Source organism: Choloepus didactylus, chromosome 10 (assembly GCF_015220235.1).
Source record: "Choloepus didactylus isolate mChoDid1 chromosome 10, mChoDid1.pri, whole genome shotgun sequence".
Classification (NCBI taxonomy): Eukaryota; Metazoa; Chordata; class Mammalia; order Pilosa; family Megalonychidae; genus Choloepus; species Choloepus didactylus.
In genome coordinates, this window is record NC_051316.1 from 100,944,062 (window position 1) to 100,967,948 (window position 23,887).

The window sequence follows — 23,887 nt, forward strand, 5'->3', positions numbered from 1 at the left end:
TGGAGGAGCCAGCTCCCTGCAGACAGCGTACTTTCAAGAAGGCTGACCGTAGTGGAGGAAAGAAAGCGGAGCCTTTAGGGGCAAGCAGCAGGTGGGCACCTGGCACTTTGGAATGCTGTGGGAAAGAGGAGTGGGAGGGTAAGGCTGGAGACTTAGGAGCCCATAAGGCAGTAAGAAGATGCAGGGCCCTGGGTCGGGTGGCTGTGGGGAGGGAGAGGGTCACCCGCCCTCCTGTGGCTGCTGGGGCAGGGGAGGGCAGCAAGGGTGAGGGGCTGGGTGCAGCTGTGCAGGTGAGGCCTTTGGTGGAGTGGATCACTGTCCCTGTCCCCCGCAGACCCCTGGCCCTGTGTCTGAGCCGAGTTCCTGAGGGGTTTTGGCTGTGGCTGGTTTTGACTTGCCTGCTCAGAGCCAGACTCTCCATGTGTAAAAAAGGGGATGCACCCACCCCTAAGCATCACTGTGAGTTGAAAGGCAGTGCCTGGCAACTGCCGAGAAGGGCCCAAGGCTGCAAGCTACTCTCTGCAGTGGTGCAGCTGAAGGTCTTGGGAGATGGTTAGTTGCCAACTAAGGCCCTGGGTTGGGTCTTGGGATGGCCCTGCTGGGGACAGCCCCACGAGCTGGGGCCTTCCAGGCTGTAAGAAGCTTGGACATGCTGGTGACTCCAGGCCAACCTCTTCCCCTCTCTGGCCTCTGCCTGCCTAGAGTGAGACTTCAGTGGACATGAAGGGCTACTCTGCCTCCTGGGAGGCTGTCTAACCAGCAAAACAATCCTTCTAAGCACTTCCAAGCTGCATGGGGACAGTGGCAGGGAGGAGGAGGAGGCAGTCCCTGAGCCGGGCAGGAGACTACCACTGGGGCAGCGGCAGCCTTGGGGGTCTCCCCTGCCCACCATTGCCACCAGGGAGAACCACGTGCTGGGGTTCCTTTGGTAAAGCACAGAATCAACCCATAATGCAGAGCTGCCCCTCTATACAGCTGAATGGAGAGGCGAGTCAGGCTTAAAATAGCTAAATAAATCTTTAATATTTCTAATTGGAAATGTACAGAAATTGCACAGCCACACAGAGTCTTAGAACACCAACAATTTTCTCTGTACATTATTACATAGTTAAAAGTCACAGCTGGAGGGAGGCGGTCCAGCCAAAACTCCGTTTACATTTTTTTCCTTTTCACATACTTACAAAAGGGGGAAGATAGGACGCGGTGCAGTGGCTGGGGTCAGCTGTGGGGCTGGGTATGTAGAAAAGAGAGGGGCTGCTTCCCTGGGCGTCTGGCTGCAGCAGACGGATGGGGTTGGGGGCAGAGGTGGGCCTCGGGGCAGAGGCTCTGGCCACTCTGGCCTTCCTTCCCCACCCCATTTTCTGGGCAGCTGGAGAAAGAGTCTTCACTTATAGGAAGTTTGGCAGTTTCCTTCACTCTGAACATAAAAGTTAAGCAAAAAGGACCTTCTCCAGCAGAGTTGGGTGTCGAGGGACTGGACTTCCCTGCGCAGGGACTGATTGCCCTGTGCTCCACTCCCCTTCCTTTGGGGACCTCTGCAGTGCCTGCCCTGGCTGCAGGCAGGGCCACACCTGGGGGCGTGGGGTCCCTGCGGCCTCGGGAGGAAGCCCCTGTTCACCAGCCTGGCCTGAGTGCATGTGCCCCAGCAGCCTCCCCCAGGCAGAGAGTCACAAGGCCAACAAATAAATGCCACAGGCAGGGAAAAACCACAAACACCCAAGACCCAAACTTCTTCCTCCTGCCCAACACTGTTCTCTAGAATAAAACTCATTGGGGAGAGCAGAAGTTCCGACCAGCCCGCGGCAGCACCAGGACGAAAGGACTATCTATGTACAGTCATCAGGTGAATAGTTACATGACAGTCAAACACCAAGAACATTTACAAAAACCGTCAGACTTGCAGTTAAGAAAAAAAATCTGTGAAGAATCTGTACACTTTTACAGTTTTTGCACTAGGTAAATAAGGCCCCTGGCCTGGGAGCCCACACCCCACCGCGGGCGGCCAGCACTGCCGCGGCCGCTGCCTCCCGCTCCGCCTGCTCAGGCCCTGGGAACCCCTGTATTGCTAAGAGGTGCTCAGTCCGAGGCTGCCCTGCGCTGCCTCTGGAGAGGGTGGGGAGGAGGGTGGGACCCACTGGGTGGTAGAGGGATGAGACCGAACCACGGGAGGACATTCCTGGAGCCAGGCCCTGCCTGTGTGGCCGCCCTGGGCCACAACGCACAGGTGCTGGGGTGTGGACGGATGAGTGGGGACCCCCATGGCCTGCCTCCCTGAAGTCGATGTCCCTTGGTGGCCTCTATACCAGCATTTGCTTCTGGCCTTAAATGATCTGTAGGTTACATCTACAAGCCCCTTTGAAGCAGCGGCCTGTGCCCAGCCCAGGTGGCATGCAGGGCAGGCTCTGGGCCGTCCCTCCTGCATGTCCACCCTTCCTGGTGGGGGTGTTGGGGTGTCTCTGCAGCAACCCTGGCCCTGGGGGCATGTTCCCAGCATAAGGGCAGCAGGGGGCTCAGCGCCTCTTTCCAAGGGAACTCCTCAGCTCCCTGAGGCTGAGTGGGAGATGGCAGCCCCTGTGGTCCCAGCTTGCTCAGCCCTGGCCCTGGGCAACTTGTGCAAACATCCTCAGCTCTAACCCTAGATTTCCCAGGGCCAAGGCTTAAAAGCTGCAGTGGGCGCAAACACAGAGGGATGAGACCCGAGCCCCTGCCCCTCCATGTCCCACGAGGGGGTGGGGTGGGGCTAATAAGCCACACAACAGCCTAGAGCTGAGGGGAACCAGCCCCAGCTGTGGGTATGCGCCCCTCCCCTGTCTGCAGCGCCTGGTCCTTGGCTGGGGGGCCGGGGGAGTGAGGAGGAGGCTGGCCGCACACGGGGCCTGGTGCAGGCTGCTGCTGTCTTGGAGAGGGAGCAAGTCTAACATCCTCCAGGGCTGCTATTTCCCATGCAGTGCGCACGCTCAATTTAAAAGGCCCCTGTGTTCCAGCAAGCGAGCAAGCGGGCTTTTGTTTCTAATGCATACTGTGAAAGGAAAAAAAATCACAGTTATCCACCTTCTCAGGGCCTGTGGACATCAGAATTTTTTTTTTTTTTAAACCATCAATCAGGGGAGAGATTGCCTTTTCTCCCAGGGTGAGCACCACCTGGCCATTCCCTACAGGGCCACAGTGGCCTGGATGCACTGGGCCCTCAGGAGAGGGGCAGACACAACACACAGTGCAGTCTGGGCCAACTTGGCCCAGGGCTTTGGCTTCAGGGAGCTCCAGAGCATCAGCCTGGGCTTGTGCAGCAAATGTGGGCGGTTCAGGTGGTCCCCTCAGGTAAGAGAGCCCAGGAGACAGCGCCAGGCTCCTCTCTGGATCTATGTGGCAATACAACTAAAGAGAGGGAAAGCGGGGAAGGTGGGGATGGAAGGTGTGGAGCCTGGGGACAGGTACATGGGGGTGACGTCCTTGGTTCCTCACGGCCAGGAAGGGCCAGACAGGCCACATGCAGTGGCAGGAGACAAGCTGGGGACCACGGAGCCCTGGTAGCTCTGCGCCCTCCCCACCGTCTCCCCACCCGCCAACTGGCCTGTCAGCAGCTAGAACCTGAGGGGGCAGGTCCCACAAGGCAGGGGCCTGGCCGCCAAGGAATCCTGGGCTTCTGAGGAGGCAGGGGAAGCCACAGGAGGAGGCAGCCAGCTCTAATCCTTCCACCTCTGCAGGCAGCTCCCTCCCTGGGGAGGATGTGGGGTACATGCACTCGGCCAGGTCAAGGAGGAAAAGGTGACACACACCAAATTCAGCCATCAACAGAGACAGGTTTCTGGCAGACCCCCACCCCCGACAGGCTGTCCCTGCTCCCCAGCGTGCAGTCTCTCCCGCCTGCACCCAATGTGCTTCTCGGGCGGAGTGGGCGCGGGCCGTTGTGCCCGGCCTTTCGGTGCGTCAGTCTCACGCGGTGCCCTCTGAGGCTGCCTCCTGGACAACGGGCGGAGGGGCGGGGGAGCTGGGTGCAGCCCCTCACCACCTGCACAGGGGCTGCGGCTGGGGGGCGCTCCTCCCCAGGCCGAGACCCTGCCCTTGGCCACCACGGTCCTCCCTCTCCTCGGGCAGGTTAGCAATTGCTGCTGTTTCTGAACTCGCCGTTCTCGGTAATCTGCAATTTGGTGGGGTTGGTGGGGGAGATGCCGTTACGGGCCTGCATGCTGTACCTCTCTTTCAGCTGCGTCAGGGCGCTCATGAGGCGGGCGTTGGCGGCATCCAGCGAGGCGATGCGCTTCTCCTGTGGACAACGCAGGCGTAAGCGGCAACCGCGGAGGGGGATCTCCCCCAGGCTGTGAGTGCCTAAAGCAGGTGGGAGAGGGGAAGGAGGGGCCTGGGGGAGACCCAGAGACGAGGAGGAGTGGGCCAAGCAATGGGTGGGGGCAGCATCTGGGCCAGGGAGCAGCAGGGGTGACCTGGGGCCTTCATGGTACCATGGATGAAGATGCCGCTTACAGTTTACTTTCCAAAAGGGCCTCCAGGCTCTACCCCACTGCTGGCTTCTTGTCCCAAACAGGACAACTCCAGCCATGTCACCCCTCAGCCCCCAGAGGCCCTGGGGGCAGGCACCAGGCCCCTCACTCGTGTGCACATGTGTATGTGTGTGTGTGTACGCGCGTGTGTGTGTTTGGGGAGAGGGGGCGGCATGGAAGTCACAGCTCCCGGACCAGCTGTGCAGCTCATGGTTCTGAGCAAGGCCTGCCCCCCCCCCCACCCCCCCGTTCCTAGGCAAGTGAGAGGAAAAGGGTGCAGCCTTGGTTGAAGGAAACCAGGGACCGGAGTCGCGCATATGTCCCACCTCTGAAGCAGTTTGGAAGCCGTAGCTCTAAACAAAAGCCCTGCTGTCCCTCTGCCCAGCCTGCTGTTACCCCAACCCGTCTTCCCAAGTCTCTATCAAAGCATCCACATTTGGTCAGCAACCCTGGTGAAATGGCCATGCCCACCAAGTGCCCCACCAGGGGAAAGCCACTCCTCCCCTTTCACAGATTGTCCTAAGTGGGCTTGTGGCCTACTGAGACCCACAGGTCTGGCTCCTCAGGGCCAGGGGTCCTGGTCTCCTACTGCTCCTCAGCGTTTTTCAGTGGGGACATGACTGAGGATGTGGAGAAACCAAAGTCACCCCCTCCTCGGCCCAGGTCTTCTAACACCTGTGGCTGACTAAAGGGCCAGAGCCCCCCACCTGGGCATCGATTATCTTCTGTTTGGAGTCCACAGCTGCTTGCATCTCTGCGTGATCCTTCTTCAGCTCTTCTTCCACTGACATCAACCTGCAACCAGAGATAAGGAGAGTCAGGCCGGAACTTGAGGGAGAAGGCAAGGAGGGTGGCATGGGGCTTTGTGGGAAAACCCCAGCACTGCTGCACAGAGGACACCCTAGGAAACTCCTCCAGGTGCCCCAGACCTGCCTCCCATGCTTCTCTGAGACAGAGGCCCCCCGGTTACCGGCACCCAGCCACTGATATGGGCTTGGTCTGCTCCTTCCTTGACCTCCCCTCTCCATCCTTCCCAGACTCTGTTCCCAAATCCCTTGGGGCTGCCCCTTCCCTAATGTTCTTCCAGAAGCCAAGGTGGGTGGGAGTAAGCTTTAGATCCTCACAACTCCCACAAGATAGGGCAGTTGGTGCATCATGGGACCTATGATACCGGTGGGAAAATGAAGGCCCTGAAAGGCTCCAGGACCGTCTCTCTTTCCATCCACCCACATTCTCTGAGGCTGCCCAGGGCTCTGTGCTGGGCACTCAAGGGATGAGATGAATGAAGCGTAATCGTTCCCTTAAGGAGTTCACCATGCAGCAGGGATGGAGATATGCAGACAAGTAACTACACCTTGCATGTCCGGAGCTGTGCTAGAAGTTGGCACAGGGGCCAGAGGAACAAAGAATAGCAGGTAACTATCTTTCCTGAGGCTGGAATGGGGGTCCACACACTGGAATTCAACATGTGAAGAATAAGCAAGTGTCTGCAGGTGAGGTAACGAGCAGAGAAGAAAGTGGGGGGGGGGGGGGCAACCATCCGCAAAAGCTCAGAGGTAAGGCAGGTTTGGCTCCGTCACTGGGTGCTCTTTCCTCGGGACCTTTCCTAACCTTTATTTTGTCTCTCTGATGCCCTTATCACTGTTGGTCACTCCTATCTTCCAATTCTCTTCCTTTATCTTCTGGACCCCACAGTCTCTAGGATACTAGAGAGTATTCTCGGGCTACTGGAGTGTACTGTTTCAGGCTACTGCTGAGAACACCATAGCCTGTCTGCTCCTAGGAAGTTAGGGTTCCACAGGGCTCTGGCCTCAGCTTTCTGTTCTTCTCACTCTATATACTCCTCTCTGGTGAGCTCATCCACTCCCAATGGACGTTCTATCTCTACCCTGACAATTTCTCTAGTCCACAGCACTCCCCCAACAACTGGGCAGGTCTTAGCCCATCTCATAGTAGATGCGTGGGAGGTTAACCACAGTGAGGTAAATATCACACAGGGCTGTTGTGAGAAGTCAATGGGATAATGGTCAGGGGGTGTTTATCAGGTGAAACAAGCCTGTAAGAGGTGTGTATGGGGGAGGAAGGGAGAGGGGTCTTAGATGATATCACTCAGAAGGGAAATTACTTTGGAGGAAGAGTCTTCTGCTTCTATGAAAGAATAACAGGGACTGGGTTTACCTTCCTGCCTTAAAAAAGTACAAAAGGGAAAGTGGACAAAATATATGAAACAAAAGCTTCCAGACACTTAACAACAGGCCACATAGTACAGTGATTCCTAAGAGAAGGGAAACAAACAAGGTGAGCCTTACAACTTTGCCAACTCCTGCCCTAAAGCAACTAACAAACACATATAGTTAATAAGCTAATAAGGGAGACAGAAGGCAAGACAAAAAGGAACAAAGAACAGAAGGTACAAAGAGTTATTTGTAAATAACAAGATAATAGATTTAAACACAATTATATCAATAATTACATTAAACGTGAATGGTCTAAACACTCCAGTTAAAAGACAAAAACTGTCATATTTGATAAAAAGCAACACTCAACAATAAGCTGCCTATAAAAGAAACCCACTTTACGTATAAAGACACAAACGGGTTAGGCATGTAAGGATGGAAAATGCTACACCACGCTAACACGAATTGGAAGAAAGTCGGGGTGGCTATTTAATAACTGACAAAGTAGATAATTCAGGGATAAAGAAGGTCACGTTATAATGATAAAGAGGTCAGTTCATCAGGAGTATAACAAACCAAAATGTGTATGCACCTAAAGAAAAAAGCTCTGCATACATAAAACAAAAACCAATAGAAATAAAAGGAGAAATAGATCAATCCGTAACTGTGACTGGAGATTTTGATATCCTTTACTCAATAATTGATAGAACCAGAGGAGGTGAAAAATATAATATCTGGCAGAGAAATCAGTAAGCATATAGAAGACATCAACAACACTATTAACCAAATTGACCTAATTGACAATTATATTAGGGAGGAAATATACTGGGATTGGTTAGTAGAAATAAATGTGCTAAGCCACTGAATTCAGGAGAACATGCAACTCTCAGAGAATACACAAAAGGAGGTGGAGGAGGTTAGGGTGGAAAGTGCATCTATTCCTAGAACCACAAACATGAGTTGAGCCAAGAGCACAGGTAGAGGTCAACTGAACATAAACTGGTCACCCCTATCATGACCCTCAGCTTATGTTAACCATTTTACAGTGAATGAAACCACAGGTAAATAAAGCAAGCAGGTAATTAAGAACAGAGAAATAGGTGGTCTAAATAGGAGGAATCTGGGAAGGGTTAATGCAGTGGACAAAGGATGAGGCCAGGAGGGGTAATTTCCTAGATACTGCACATGGGCTAAATATATCCAGATGATGGGATCTTACACCATGCAAATAAACAAGGTGGTCAATCCACCCTCTGTGCTCTTGTGCCTGGTATCACCGGGAAATAAACCCCAGATTTTCAATCCTGTGGGCTGGCCTGGGATACTACACCTTGACTGCACTCCCTGCCCCCTGCAGACACCAAGGAGGGTTTGCCCACCCTACACACAGTGCAGGAGAGGGGAGGAGAGAGAAATGGGGTGGGTGGGGGTCAACAAAGGACTAGCATAAGCCCTAAAGATAAGAATCAGCATTATAGCATTAAAACCAAATGCCGCCCCCCCCTCCCCAAATCTTCCCTAGAAACCCACAGGCACCTTAAAACTCAACAAATCCAAAACTAACATCATCATCCCTGTCCCCCATCACCACACAAACTGCCCCTCTTCCATAGCTCTCCCTGTCTCAGTAGTGGGCATCATGATGCACCCAGATATTCTTCGTAGAAATCTGGGGGTTATTCCTGTTCTCCTCTCCCTCATCTCTCACCTTCCCCTAATGAATATAATTGACACTCATTCCTACTTATCCTGCCCTAAATCTGGTCTTCATTGTCCTTCCTCACACCCCCAATCCAGCTTCTTAACTCCCCTGAGAGAGCTTACAAAGACAATCTGACTCCTCACAGGGGCTGCAAGGGTTGGCCTTGGCTGACTGGTCCAGCCTTGCATCTCGTGGTTAACTTGGCATTCTGTGCCGGGCAGACTCCCTGCACTCTGGGCTATCTCCTACCTCTAAGGCCTGGGCTCATGCTGTCCTCACAACCTGGGACACCCTTCCCTCCTCTCGGCTCCTCCCCAGTCTGAAGACTCCTGGAGGGCAGTCTACCTGGTTGAGCAGTGCCAGGACTGGGCCCAGATCAGGAACAGGCCACGCCCTCACCTGCTGATGATGCCCTTCATCTGGATGTCCTTGTCCTCCTGCTGCCGCCGCAGACGTTCCTCGCCCTCCTCCAGCCGAGCCTGATACTCCAGCACCAGCTTCTGCGTTGTCTCCTCCTGGCACTTGAACAGCGTCTCATACTCCTCCAGCTTCTTTGTGGAAATTCGCAACTTGTCCTGCAGCACTGCTAGGTCCTGCCAGGGGGCAGCGTGCCGCAGGCACCACACCCAGGACAGAGAGCACAGCCTCATGAGCACGAGCAGGAACACAGGGAAGTGGGAGTACAACTCGCAACGCCCCAGTGGCTGCACTCCCAGCCCTCTTCACACCATGAACAGACGTCCAAGGTGCCCAGCCAGCGGGGAGCTGAAGTGAGACTCCGAGCCTTGTGCCCCCAACCCAGGGATCTCTCCATCCAAGTCCCCAACCCCCAGCCAAATCCTTATGGCTATGAGGGGGATGAAGACTCAAACCCAAATCTCAGGAGTAAGTGTTTAACTAGGGCCTTGAACCTTTAAAATAAACATGTTCTTTAAAAACCCATAGATACATTAAGAACATGTGGCAGTGTCCTGTGAGGTGGGAACTTTACAAAAAGGGAAACTGAGGCCCAGAAGGTGACATGAAGAAGTCACAAAGAGAGTGACTGACTGACCAGTGGGGTAGGATACCTTCCCAACCTCTAACTGATCCTAATGCCAGGGTGGTGGCAGGCGAGGAGGAAAGAGAGAGAGAGGTTGAAGTCAAAGGTGGTTTTGGGCTTTCTGGATCTGATTTAGTCCAGCAGGGACCTCAGCCTTTGGGGAAGAGAAGTGATACATAAAGAGGCAAGAGAAGCAGCACCTGGGAGGCTGTAGGGGACACACAGAGGAGCAGGGAGCATCATCACAGGAGAGAGACAGGGTCAACACTGGAATCAAAAGGACCCAGGGCTGACAGGAGAAGATGGGGATTGAGGGAGGCAGGAAGAGCCTCTCCTGTGTCCTAGGCAATTGGATCCCAACTCGCTCATCAGCAAATGACTGCTTAAAGGTCAGTAGGCAGCAAATACAGAGACTGGGGGAAACCCCAGTCCCACCCCAAATCTACATCCTGGAATAAAGCTGGACCAGCAGGAGAGCCCCAGGTTTAGGAGAAAGAGCCCAGGCCCCTCCAAGGTCTTCTGGCTCAGCTGGCCAGACAGAAGGTAGGAAGGGCCCTCCCAGACAGATGTAGGACTAGGTCTCCAGGAAATTTGATGGAACAAAGGCTCCTGGATTTTCCTGTAAGGGTTAGTAGCAATGAGGGCGAAAGAAGGAGGCAGCTCATTCAACTGAGGAACAACAGAGGAAAGAGGAAACTACAGTTGCAGCTTGCAATTCACAGATGGGAATGGAGGCTCAGAAAGGTGTGGAGCCTGGCCCCAGGTTCATGCAGGGAGCCTGGGGGGAGGCCGGGCCTCACTCTTGGCTCTTGGAGCTCTTTGCCCCACATCCCCTGGTCCCCTCGCATAACTATGGTGAAAGCACGTGGATGCAGTGGACCAAGGGCATGGGGGAGGGTGGCATGATGCAGCATGGAGATGGGTCCTCACCCTAGGCCAGGGAAAGGGAGAGCTGCCCCCTGACCTCTACGCCCTTGCTTGAGAAGCTGCTACAAGCTTTCCAGGGGCCAAGAAGCGAGGGCACCCAGATACAAGTGGAGGAAGTGGGTGCCATTCTGGCTGGCCTTGCACTGGGTCCTTGGTCTACCTGGGCCTTGGCCTCCAGGGGGAGATAAGAATTGGCCATGGATCTGGGGCAGCTGCTTCAACAACTAAAAGAACTTGAGAACAGTGGAAGCATCCTTCTGCCCCACCAAGACCTAGATGGGTATGGTGGGGGGAGGGGGAGACATGGATTTTTCAGAATAGACTTTTTTTCCCCCAGAGGGAAGAAAATATCTCAGCAGCAATCTGAGACCCATCCCTTGCCCTGATAACTTTGCTATTTTCTTTCCTAGGCCCTACTGACCTTGTCTAGGAAAGAGCCAGGCCTTAGGCTAGCACAAGCCCTTAGGAAAAGGGGGACCTGTTTGGGGGGGTTTGCCCACTGTCTTGGGCACCCATGCTTCTACCTCCTCAATTCATGAGGCTCTCCATAAGGGACCTCTCTGGCACCCCCAGGCCCAGGATTCTCAGCAGTTTCACTGCTTCAGTCACCTGGGGCAGGGGGCCCTCCTGGAGGTCCCAGGAATCTGGAATTCAATGCATGTTCCCCAGGCGATTCTGATGAGCTACCTGTACAGGAAACCTCCCAGCTAGGCTAAAGCCTTCTTGCTGCTTTTCCTCTGGATTCTACTACCTGCTGTCCTCATGTGGGACAAGGGATTGAGGGAACAAGCAGCACCTCCTTTTTCAGAGCTCTTGGGAGCAGATCCTGCCAATTGCCCCAGGGAAGCAGCCCCGCCCTGCCCCGTACTACCAGGGTCCAGCTTTACCTTTTCAGCTTGGCTGAGCTCCTCCTTACTCCTTAGCCTATCCCTGTGGGGGGGGTCTGGGCCCAGGCCCTCGTCTTCTAACAACTGTGCATTCATGGTCAAGAGCCAAGCGGCCGTGCGGTCCAGGGCATTGGGGCTCACAGGCGAAGGGCCCTACAATGAAACACAGCTGTGAGGGGCCTGGAGGAAGGCAAAAGGGAGACAGGGAGATGGGCAGGGAGTGGCACTGTGCCAACCACAGAGGCACGGTGGGAAGGAAGGGCACCTTCGGCTGCCTGAGCACCTACTGAGGCAGCCCCTGACCCAGAGAATTCCATCTGCCCAAGAACAGCCAGAGTAGTCGCCCCCTCCTGAGCACCACACTCTGGTGCTGAGTGAGAGCAAATGAGCCTGCCTCCCAGAATGGGGTGGGGGTAGGGGGAGATGAAGAAGCGGGAAGTGGGGAGCGGTACCCCAAGGCAGGCTGAGCCGAGGGGTGGATGGGGCAGGGTGGGTGTTCAACCAAAAGCACATCCATTCCTGGTACTGTGTTCAGCCCCCTGGTGACAGGGCATGCCTATCTGCCCTGGGCAGCTGAGCTCCAGAGGCCAGCTCAGCCTCCAAGTGGTTCAGGGAAAAGGGCTAGAGGCTAGTGTGGGGACAGGCTCAATTCCCATTCTGGGTAGGGGCTTAACTGGCCTGGAACTGGAGATGGTTGGCCCTCACTCTCTTTCTCCCCACCTCCAGCCTGTACTTGGGGGAACTGGCAGAGGCAGTTGGCATTCCCCAAGGCCACAATGTCCCTGGATTCACAGGACTGATACATGGGCCAGCAGGGCCCAGGGAGATGGGGCGGGAAGCTGTGTGGCAGGCTGGAGGGATGGGGCCGAGTGCAGCATCATTCAGCGTGGGATGGCAGCTGGGTGCAGGCGGAGGTGAAATGACAGAGAGGTGGGTGTGACATGGGTGTGATGGCCCAACTAGGCCCAAGAGCCCAGCCCTGCCCTCTGACCAGCAGCACTGACCTGCTTGTGCACTGCCCGAGGCTTCAGCTCCGGACTGTCGCCCTTGGAGGAAGAAGACTGTTGCCGTAGCCGGGCGCCAGGGCCAGCCCAATCAGGTGAGGCTGATGCCAGGGTCCCGCCTGAGGGCCTCGGATACTGCAGGGTGCTCAGCAGGGTGGGTGGCGTCCGGCCGCGGGGGGCAGGGGGTGGCGGTGGGGGTGGGGGTGGCGGCTGGTCGATCCTCCGCTGGGGGCCGGCACTGTTCTGCCGTGGCACCGTGGGCTGCCCACCCTTTTCAGTCAGTGACATCTGCCGCCGTGCCAGCTCCCCGGGCCGCCGTGCCAGCTCCTCAGCGGCGGTGCTGAAACTGCCCAGCTTAGCGGCTGCCGCCAACTCTTCACTGTTGCTGTGGGAGCTCAGGGAGCTGTGGCCCTCAGAGCCCGAGTCCCCAAGGCCGCGGGGCGACAGTGGCAGGCCTGCCGCCATCTGGTACACTGGGTTCTGGAAGGAGAGTGGTGCCAGGAGCTGGGGCCGGCCTGGCGCACCCTCAGAGGTACCCGGCGTGGTCGGCGTCTGGCCTGCCCGCCGAACTGTGGCCAGCCCTGCCAGGCTCACTGGGGCCACCCGGGCCGGCCACCCTGCCACCAGCTGAGTTGCAGGCACCTGCCCGTCGGAGGGGAGGGCATCAGGGCCTGCTGGGGAGCCCGCCTCCCCGTCCAGCGTGTGGGCGTCTTGGAGGTCCACCATGGACAGGCTCTTGCCACCGTTGGCCATCTGAAGATCAGGCTCGTTGGCTTCCGAGTAACTCGAGCTGCGGGCAGGTGAGGGCTGGACCCCAGAGGACCTTGTGACAAAAAACAAGTCCTTGTTTTCGGGGGTTGGAGACGGTAACCGGGTGAAATCTATCAGACTGCAGGGAGACAAGCACACACAGGGAAAGAAGGGGAAAAGAAGAACTGTGAATGTGGCCAAGGTGGGTCCGAACCCAGAGCACCTGCCAACCTGCCAGGGCCTGGTGGCCTGAGCCAGGGCCAAGGGAAGCAGGGTAGGGAGGAGAGGGGAGGGTGCCAGGGCAGCAAAAACGGAGAGTCCCAGAGACCAATGGCCAGTTGCAAAGTCTACCCCGAACCTTTGCTCCAGGGGTCGGGCTGCTAGTTCCAGGCTAGGTTGCAGGGCAGGCCCTTTTTCCAGCTCAGCTGCATTTTAGAACAATGGGTTCTGGGGCCTGGAGTGTTCTGGAAAACTCCCCTTAGCTAAACCCAAATCCACACCTCAGCAGCTCTCTCCAATCCAAGGGTCCGGCATTAAGAACTCCGACTTCAAGTTACTGGGGCTCCCTCTCCTTCTGCCTCTGCCTCTTCCCTCCTGCTCCCAATCAGACTGTTAACCAAAGCGGGGGCCTGATGAAACCGCCCCCTGCACAGCCGCGTGCTGCCACTCCCTTGCTTGACTGGCATTCAAGCAAAAGCAGGAAATCAGGGGAAGATACTGCAAGGGCACAGCTCAGGTGGGAGGGGTCTGAAGCCTGCAGTAGCAGGCTGCACCCCCTCAGTCTGCCAAATTCCATAGGCCCCCCTTCTCACACTACACTTGTCATCCAGCCTCTCCCTGCCCCCACATGAACCCTGCTCCCTGGAAGAAGGCACAACACGGGTGGGGCTGGGGGGCAGGGCTGTGAGGGAAGACCACCGGCTCAACAGAGCTCTGGGGGTGCTGGAGGCAACCAGGACTTGGGGCTTGGCACAAGGATTAGAATGAGGAGCTAGAGCTGGTTTGGCTTGAGATGGAGAGCGCACCAAACCCAACCGATGGGAAGGCTGCAGCCACAAAGGGCCTCAGCACTCTAGGCCAGAACTGGCCACAGCAGGCAGACCGAGCAGGGAGGGCGCAGAGCTGGCACACCTGGCCACCTCAGCCTCAGTGTGTTGCCATCTGAACCGTCTCCCGACTCTGCTCTGATGCACTTGACAGGTCATATGAACAGACTCCCTGAGACTCGGGGGGACTCAGCACTGGCATCATCACAGCCTCTGAATCTCAGGCCTTGATCAACACCACCCACTTAAGACCCTGACACTGCCACTGCCAACTCAGGATGAACCCCAGCTCTGCTGCTCCAGCCTTACCTCGCACAAGCTGGTGTGAGAAGGGTAACGGGAGTAAACGAATGGAGTATAAACAGCTTCACATAAACTACGAAACTTTTTTTCAAAAATGTCCCACTTTGCTTTAGACATTCAGAACATTCTGCCTCCCACTCTACTCAGTGTGTTTTGTTCACGTTGAGCACACTGCTGCTCCAAGGCGCAGTGGGTCCTCGGGCGGCAGCTGGGCCTCACAGCACCTCTATGCCCTCCGGGGCTCCTGGCCTCAATGCCTGGCAGTCACCTGAGCTCCGGGGGGAAAACACACAACCCCAAGTTCCATTCTGGAGATTTTTTTTTTTTTTTTTCATTTTTCTTGAGATTGTTCAGATACCATACAATTATCCAAAGATCCAAAGTGTACAATCACTTGCCCCTGGGTACCCTCATACAGCTGTGCATCCATCACGCTTAATTTTTGTTCAATTTTTAGAAACTTTTCATTACTCCAGACAAGAAATAAAGTGAAAGATGAAAAAAGAAAAAAAGAAAAGGAAACTCTAAACCTCCCCTATCCCTAACCAACCCCCCTCAATTGTTGACTCCTAGTATTGATACAGTACGTTTGTTACTATTTATGAAAAAATGTTGAAATACTACTAACTGTAGTATATAGTTTGCAATAGGTATATAGTTCTTCCCTATCCATTCTGGAGATTTTGATTCATGCCCAGGATGAGACTGAAGACAGGTACTTTAACAAGCACCTGGGTGCTGATTTGGAAATGCTGTCAGGTTTGGGAACAGTAACTGTTCCTCAACACATCATGGCATCTTTCTCTGGCCTTTGCTTGTGCTATTTTCTACCTACAATGCCTTTTCCACCAATGGAAATGCTAAAAATGCTACTTTTTCCTAAAAGTCTCGAAACTACAGCATCACCTCCTCCAGGAAGCCTCCCCTGATCCTTCCCAGTGGCAGCTCACTGCTAAGAAGAGCCCAAACAACACATTTCTAGTCTCACCTCTGGTTGTTCTGTAGACACATGATTAGCCAACCTCCTCCCCAACCTAAGACCACAGAAGGCTGTGATGTGTCTGCATGCACCCCCATGCAACCCGGCACGCCTAGCCACCCTTACCCGGAGAGATCATTCTCGTTCACCATCTTCTGCAGTCCGGCTGAGATGCTGCTGCTGCCAGAGCCGGGTGTGGAGGCCAGGTCGTTGGTCCCCACTAGCTGCCCACTGGCAGGGATGCTCAGTGCTGTGTGGACGTCCCTCAGGATTCGAGGCAGGGGCCCCAGTTTGGATACAATGTTCTGTGGAGACATGGCAAGAGGCAGGTGTAACCTCCTGGGGCCACCAAGGGAGGGCAAGGGTGCTGCAGCCTCTGAGGGGCTTGTCATAAATGCAGACCCCCACCCCCACCCCATCAGATGCAGCAGGTCTGCGAGGGAATTTGGAGCTCTGGGAGCTGCAAATCTGCATATTTTACCAGGTCTTCAGATATTTCTGGGACAGAGGTGTGAGCCCACAGGGGAAAATGCTGATCTAGTCTAAGCCTCTCACCCGTTGGCCCTGCCCCAGAGACCCCTCAGAGGGGAAAGTCCACATGGAGGCCCAGCACTACCCACACCCACACCTCCACCTCCAGGGGCTTCTGTGGCTGTCCCCTCTCCACAGGTAGGCCTAGGCCTGACCCACTTGGACATGCGAGCTCAGAGGAGACAACCCAGGCACAGAGCAGACACCACCTGTCAGGCAAGGGGGCAGGCCTGGGCCCATCTGCACCTTGCTGTCACAGTTTAGATGACGGTGCTGAGGCTTCCAACAAAGCAGCGTGGGGCTGAGGCTGGGGACAGGGGACTATGCCTTCCTTGTGTACACCCTGGCTTCCACGTAAGTCTGTATGCAAAAAGGAAGTCTGAAAACTCATAGTCAATAGAGCAGACTTGAGAGGCACTCAGGTTGGTTTTGAATCCTTGCTGTACCACTCTCAGTTGTATAATGGCAGCTGGTCAACTTCCCTATTTCCCAGCTCTTTGAGCAGATACAGATGACAGTGACCAGTGCAGGAGCTTGGTAGGTGGTGTGGTTAAGAGTGGTTGGTGTTCACAGCAGTGTGGGGTTCAGGCTCGGAGGGAGGAAGCAAGGGGCTGGGCTCTCATTTCCATTCCCTAATCCTGTGCAAATCACAGCCAAAGTGCAGCAAACATAAATGAGCAAAAATGATTCCTTCTGACTGCAACGTTATCTGTTTTTTAGCAAATATCTGGACTAATCCAAGCGTCCATCAATGGGGGCTGGTGAAATAAACTGTGTATTCAGATGATTGGACAATCTGTGGTTGTTAAAAAGGTCACAGCAGCTGTGCGGGATGTCCAAAGCAGTAAGACAAACACATGGCAGGGTACGCGGTAATTTCTCACTTAAAAAAAAGGAAAAGAAAAACAAAGATGGCATGTGCCTATGCCCGTGTGTGTGCATTTACATGTGCACAGAGTATGTCTACGAGGTCGCATGTCAGAGTGTTCGGAGTGGTCACATCTAAGGAACAGGGCCAGGAGGTGGCACCTTCTAGTCCTGCTTCAGCACTCACTTCTTTTCTAAGATGGCCTCTCTGAACCCTGGAAAGCAACAGTTGTTCTGGGAGTGGTTCCTGGCAGGCCACAGCCCTTACTGGGGGGGTGGGGCCATGTGGTGGTTAGTGGAATCCCCAAGCCAGGGAAAGATCACTCTGAGCGACTGCAGCTAGGGAAAAACCCTGTCAAAACCATGGTCAGGGGCAATTCTGGAAAGGTTTGCAACTTCTTGCCTGAGACACGGGGGTGCAGTGTCTTCAGTCTTTTTCTTATCAGTGGCCTCGAAATCGAGAGCAAGAACATTTTAGGTGAAGCAGGTAAAGGAACTCAGCCCAATAACATTTCTCAAGTGCACTAAGGAAGGGAGCAGGCTGTCCACTAAATGCTGCATGCATCAAGGCTCTGCCCAAAGCCCGAGGGCCTAGTGTGGGCCTTCCCTGGCATTGCTGCTGAGTGAAGCACCCTGGTACTGCTGGAATGTGGCATTCACCCACAAAGAAAGTGGAGTCCAAAGAGCCCCAGTGTGTGCTGATGGAGCCTGAGTTAGAGCCACGGGCTCCTGACACCAAGGCAGGGCTCCTGACCCATGCCACACAGGTCGGGCCCTTTGAGACTGCTCATCTCTGCCCCCAGTGCATGGCAGGCACCTGCTCCAGCTGGCTGACAGCCTCCCATAGCAGCGAGTGTAGGCTGGAGAGCTCACGGCCCAGGTCAATGTAGCCCTCGAAGCCAGCTGTGTTGGAGATGGTCTCGGGGTTGGAGATCTCCAGCAGGAAGCGCTGCATGTTGGTCCACTCGTGCTCCAGAAACTGGTTCATGAATGACATGTATTCCTCCTTACTGCCAAACCTGGTCAGGAGGAGCAAACAGGGTGAGAGCCCAGAGCCAGAGGCAGCACCAGCCCAGGAGCTCTCCTTCTCTGAGATACCCTCTCCTCCTTTGTGCCGCCCGTGCTCTTCAGCTCCCATCCCTCCTCACCCACTGGAGAAATATGAGTCATTCATTTTAAAGTGAGGTTCATGGATGTTAAAGAACACAAGAGAATCCTTATGATGCAATGTTAATTCAAGAAAGCAGAAGGAAAAAACATGTCATGCCATTACACCTTTGAAAATTAAGAAAACTTTGCATGGAGAGATGATAGGATGATGGCTCCTTTCTACTTTGATACTTTCTAAATTGTCTATATACTTCTAGCAGGGGGAAGGGGGCTATGGAGATTTTATTTTGAAAAAAATAGGGAGGAGAAAAACAGAGGGCAAAGGAACAAAAGCAGGGCCTGTTGTCCCAGCCCAGCTCTGGGTCAGGGACACTCGTGGCTGGCCCCTGTGGGCTCCAGCCCCACCCCTAACTGCCTGCTAGAGGGGACAGGACACTCACTTGGCAAAGTTGGCCAGGTTCTGGGTAACCTTGGCGATAAGGGTGAGGGTCCGGGCAGTGCGGTCATCAGGGTACTCCTGCAGCAGGTTAAAGAGTGAGGGCGACATGATGGCTGGGCAGAGGAAGCGCAAGAAGAGGGAGGCACTGATGAGCCGCTCACTGATGTCGGGCCGGCCGCGGCTGCTGCACTCCTGCCGCCACGAGGCAAACACCTCTTTCAGCTCCCGGGGAAAGACGCTGTGTGGAGGCAGACAAGGGTGGGCCTGGTCATCAGGCAGGGCCCCAGGACAAGAGGGTGCAGACTGAACCCTGAGTTCCAACCCCAGCTTGCATGGCTGTGTGAGCTTGGCCAGGACGCCTGAGCTTGGAGCCTGGCACTGAGCCTGTGGGAGGGCTGGCAGGAATTGATGAGACAGTGTAAGGGGCACTCTGGGCATTTCCAATAGGCGTTTCCAGTTTGCTATGGTCAGGCGTCATCTGGCCAACCTTTAAGTGGTTCTCCAACTGTTTTCACCCTAAAAGAAGGGTGCTGAGTTTCCTGAACCCAATCTATTCCCAATTCTGTCACTAGCTTAGGATGATCCAACCAAGAGTCTAGAAGTCCCTGGGCCTGTTTCCTCACCCTTAAACTGAGAACAAGGCCTGCCCTGTCAAACTCACAGAGGCTTAAGGCTGAGACGCAAGGTCCTAAGAGAGCTTGGCCAACTTTAAATGCTTTCCCCCAGCAAGCCCAGCACCTGGCCTAGCACCCAGCCCAGCAGGTTCTCCAGTAGCAGACACTGGAAGAACCAACAAAAGCAGGCTTAGAAAGGCCACGAGGGTGGGCAACTTTAGCCCTGGGCTGGCACAGACTAGGCATGGGGCCAGCAATGAGTCGCAACTTCCATCAATGGCCTTGTCTGGAACAGAGAGGTGCCCTTGGCAAATACCAGAAAGAGGAAACGGAAAAATCTTTGCCCATGGATATGGTTTCCTCCTGGGAACATGAGGGCAGAGGATGAAAGCACTGTGTAACCCAGGGATGGGAAGTATGTTCCCACAAAGGGATGTAAAAAGTTGCACAATTCCTGGCCCAGACCTGAGGCACCAGGCGGGCACTAGGCAAGAACCCTGTGCAGCCCAGGGACACAGAGACCTGGGCAGCTGGGCACCCACCCTTCTGACCGGCCATCCCACCTGCCCCCTTCCCAAGACCTGAGTTCCCCTAACAAGCCTGCCTTTGCCTGGTCCTCAGGAGTAGCAAACCATCCTCGAGTTCTCTCATGTGTCCAGTCCTGAGCTGGTGGAGCTGCCCTGCCACTGGGGTGCGTTCCCAGTGTAAGCAGGAAACAGATTTGGACACAGGCACACTCCTGCTCCAATGGCTCAGGGATGTGACAAAGGGTACCCAGGAGGGGTGATAAGAGGGAGGCCTCTGAGGGGAGTCAGAGGTAAGGCGGCCTTAAAGCAGAAAAGGAAAGAGAGTGTGTAGATCAGGGTGTGGAGTGAGGGAAAGGGAGGTCCAATCAGAGACGAGGGAGGCTGGGGTGAGAGGACGGCATGTGAGCTGAGGTAGGGACTAAGGATAAGATCTGGGCAGTGGGAAAATAAACTCACTGCTTGGGACTGGAAAGTGGTCCTCCTGGAAGGGCATGCCTGCCACTCGTGAGGCTGTCTTGGTGTTGGCTCAGTTGCCCACCACACACGACCCCAGTACCAAGCAGGCACCTGGCAAGTCTTCCAGGGAGTTCCCAGGGACTGATTCTAGCCCTGACTACGGTCCTGCCTGTGCAACCCAATCCCACCTACCCCTGCTCCTTCCTGGGGCTGGCACTGGCCAGCAGACCCCTGTTCTATTTAAAGCCCAATCTGTTTTCTGTTCATTCTCTACAGCCCTGGCTGGTATCCACACATGGCCCGACCACAAAACTGTGGCATGAGCATCATAACCCCTCCTAACTGATGAGGAGTCAGGTTAGTTGCACACCTGCCCCGAGGGGGTGCCAGGCTGTGCCCGAGGAGGGCCTTGCCAGTCTGGCTCACGGATACGGCCCAAGCACCTGCCATAGCACCAGCATACAGAAAGCATGTGCTAAAAGGCGTGTATAGACTGTGTGTCCATGTTCTTTCTACTATAACACTGTAAAAACCACATCACGTAGACATTCTGGAACACTCCCCTAATTCTGAGAGCCTAAAAAGGACCAGGATAGGGATCAGGCAGAGGGTGGATTCCAATCCCAGCACCATTGCTCTGAAGCTGTGAGGCTGCAGGCATATCACTTACTCTCGCCCTCATTAAACCTCAGTTCTCATGTTTATAAAATGGGGATAATGCAGCAGGCCTAGCCCAATGCCTGGCACACTGTGGGCACCTGGACACACAGGACTGGGGTAAGGGGGTGGGGAGGCCCTGGGCAGGAGCGGGAGGGCCCCGGGATGTCAGGGGTGGCAGCACTGACCAGTAGGAGTTGATAATCTTGCAGAAGGCCAGTTCACAGCACATCTTTAGGTTGCCCTGGTGCTCAGGGAGGTCAGCGGCTGAGCACTTGCTTGGGTCCACCTCGCAGTTCTCGTCCGACTCATACAGCGCTTTGATGAACTCGCCTGTGGCAGGCAGGGAGGGTGGAGTGAGGACCTGACAGCCGCTACCCACCCTCTACAACTGCCCCCTGCCAGCTTGCATCCTCCCTACCTAGTGCGTCCTGCAGGTACTTCTGGCCCACCAGCTTGAGGTATTCTTCGATGGCCTTGGTGGCCAGTGTGTTTTCCCGGAAGATGAGGTGCTCGTTGTCCCCACAGCGGTCCACCTCTGACATCATCAAGTCTGTCAGAAAGTCCTGGGGAGGCAGGAGGGTGAGGACAGCAGGGTCTGAGCTCGCCTGGCAGGTCAGACCCTTGGATTCCAGACCTGCTCTGCTCCCAGGGCAGAGAAGAAGCCCCAGCCTCTCAAGGCTGATCCACTGCTGAACTGCAGGGCACCCAGAGAGAAACACAGTCTCCACCCTCGGGGCTGCCAGGGAGTGAGGGCAGGGCAGGGAGGCCTGGCGAGAGCAGGCAACATCAGAGCTGGGTCCAAGGATGGGGGTGGCAGGCCAGAGCAAGAGCATGCCAAGTGGAGCCATGAGTCTCCAGCCATCACAATTGGCCAGAATGGTCAAAGAGCTGCCACTGCCATTATTCACACATCACTCTGATGGGGTCTCCACACCGGATACAGGACTTGCTCCTGTAGCCCCAGAGAGAAGGACTAGAAAGAGGCAGAGGCTGCCCAGCCCTGGAAGGCAGTGAGCCGCCCGTGCTTAGAAGGGTGCAAGCACAGACTGATGTCCATTTGGCAGGGATCCTGGCTTGGGAGGGCAGGCTGTGGTGCCAGTCCCTCACTGCTGTCAGTGCCAGACTCCTTGGAGGGCAGCTGTTAAACTGCTGTGCCCATCACCAGGAAGTGTTGTGGGAAACCCCAGGGAGGGGAGCCTGAAACATACTTTCCCTCCCGACTCTGCGGGGGAGGCTATAAAATGAACCCTCTGCACCCACCAGCTGATAACTCCCTCCCTCTGGAGCTCCCATCTCTTCACACCCACAGCCAACCTGTGACTTGGGGGAGTGGGGAGAAGGAAATCAGAGAGAGATGGAGACTCAGGGGAGGGTGACAGGGCAGAGGCCACCTGGCATGGAGCCTGCAAGGCAGCAAGCACAGGCCTGGATTTCTGGTGCTCCGAAATTTCTCACTCCAATGAGCAAAACTGTGGGGCACTTTGAAATTGCAAGTGGCTGTTATATATACAGAGTTCAGTTGTCGTGGAGGGACAGGAGGGGATGGGAGGATGCTGCCTCTGGCCTGCCCAGGGGATCATGCAGCCTGAGGACTCCTTCCTGCCCTAGAGACCAGCCTCTAGGATCCCATTCCCTGAACACACTGAGGTACAGGTAAGTACTTCACCTTCACCCCATGGCCCCCACCCTGGCTCCTGCTGAAGCCATCAGGTCTTCCCTGAGGTGGGTGCTAGACCCCAGTGCCGGGATGAGGAGAAACCCTGGAGACCTAGGACACAATACGGGGAAACCAAGGCACAGAGCAGAAAAATGACTAGACAAGGCCGCACAGCTACCTGGACCAGATCTGGCCCAAGTCTCTTGCCTCCCAGGTCCCCTTGTTCCTCCTGTTGCATGGAGGGGAGTCGGGGATGGCAAAGGGGAGCCTCTCCAAATCCCAGAACGAGAGTTCCTTGGAAAGCAGACTCAGGAGTGCAGGGCCTGAGGAAAGGACAGAAAGGTGCTCAGGCACCCAAACAGCCAGGCTAGTCCTGACAGGGACGCACCCTTCACCTCGGGAATGTGGGAACGCCCGTCTCCCCTGGCCCAAGCTTCTACAATGAGATTCTCCACCTGTCACCCCAAACACCCTGCTGGTTCCCAAGTATTCCAAAGAAGGGGAACCTAGATGGAAGTCGCCCCAGCAGCACAGGTGACCTTCTACCCTTCCACCTCCAGCTCCCCCAACTTCCTGAGGGGCCACAGGGGCTGGAGCTCTGCCTCCCACTTCCCTCGATATCTTTCCTCTCAGCTGTGAGCTGTGAGTCCCGAGAACAAAGATCCCTTCAGTTCGAAACTTGCTGCCCTGCCAGCCAGCCCTCAAGAGCAGCAACAGGGAGGGACACCGCCCGAGTCGCTCTCCTCCCCTGCTGCCTTTCTGTGCCTTACACCTTTCCCTGATTCACTCTCAGTTTCCCAGTATCTCCCCTGCCCCCAATGGTGACCAATAAATCAAGGACAGACTTCCTGTGGCCAGAGCTGGCCCAGTCAAGCCTGAACGCTGAGGGTGGAGAGAGGTGATCCAATACCTAGGAAAAGAGTGCTCTCCTGTCTTCAAGGGCCCCACACCAAGAGGTCTCCCTCCCTAGCTCTGCCCTTAGTGCACACTCCCAGTCCAACAGGCTGTGAGTAAAGGGGTTGGGGAGTCAGCACTGGCCCCAAAGGCAGTGGGGCTGTGGAGGGCCTGAAGAGGTGGGCAAGAAGAGGCTGAGGGACATCCAGCCATGGCCTCCTCCATCCAGGGCCTCCGTAAGAGGATGGCGTGGCCTCATGGACCCCTGGCTCCTGACCTGTGCCTCCCCTGATACGAGGCTGAGGGTTCAGGACTTTGATACAGCGATGGCTCCTACCCTTACCACACATATCACTTGACCCAAACCAACCACTGTCCACAGGGCAGAGGCCAGCTCCTTCGCCCAGCATCCAAGGCCTCTTGGCATACAAATGGACTCCACGTCCAGTCCTTCTCCTTCCACTGTACATCCTTTAGGCAGCTTCCCCCAAAGGACAAGTACATAGGGTGAAGAGGGGGAGATTGCTTTTGAGATTCACAGAACCATGTTACGATTCGACTGTGCATGTAGGGGATGGGGAGCCTTCCCATGGGTACTCGGTCTCAAACCAGGTGGGTGTGGGCTGAGGTGTGACATGGCCTGGTGTGCTGCTGGGCCCATTTTCAGAAGTGGAAGGTAGAAGGAACTGCAGAGCAGGGAGCTGGGCCCTAGAAGTAGGGCCTGCCTGGATGGCTTATGGATGACCCCAGTTTCTGTGGGGCTATGGCTACACATATCTGTCCAATGCCTCAATTGCTTGTGTGTATCTGTGTCTGTGA

General features: G+C 55.4%; 1 protein-coding gene across 12 annotated transcripts in view; it reads right to left on the reverse strand.

Moving 5' to 3' along the window:
• Nucleotides 1–998: 998 nt before the first annotated feature.
• LOC119545566 (DAB2 interacting protein) overlaps nucleotides 999–23,887 on the reverse strand; it is a 185,855-nt gene continuing 162,966 nt past the window's right edge. For 8 of the 12 annotated variants that reach the window (XM_037851184.1, XM_037851181.1, XM_037851192.1 and 5 more), the window contains 10 exons: nucleotides 20,936–21,080; nucleotides 20,703–20,847; nucleotides 18,262–18,498; nucleotides 17,529–17,730; nucleotides 15,440–15,618; nucleotides 12,236–13,124; nucleotides 11,232–11,384; nucleotides 8,775–8,968; nucleotides 5,204–5,291; nucleotides 999–4,264 (listed from right to left, as the gene is read on the reverse strand). In XM_037851184.1, the coding sequence (XP_037707112.1) occupies nucleotides 4,097–4,264; nucleotides 5,204–5,291; nucleotides 8,775–8,968; nucleotides 11,232–11,384; nucleotides 12,236–13,124; nucleotides 15,440–15,618; nucleotides 17,529–17,730; nucleotides 18,262–18,498; nucleotides 20,703–20,847; nucleotides 20,936–21,080 (2,400 nt within the window). In that variant the 3' untranslated portion in view covers nucleotides 999–4,096. Of the gene's footprint in view, nucleotides 4,327–5,203; nucleotides 5,292–8,774; nucleotides 8,969–11,231; nucleotides 11,385–12,235; nucleotides 13,125–15,439; nucleotides 15,619–17,528; nucleotides 17,731–18,261; nucleotides 18,499–20,702; nucleotides 20,848–20,935; nucleotides 21,081–23,887 lie in introns of all 12 variants that reach the window. The other 4 variants (XM_037851182.1, XM_037851186.1, XM_037851183.1 and 1 more) reach the window with 4 other exon arrangements.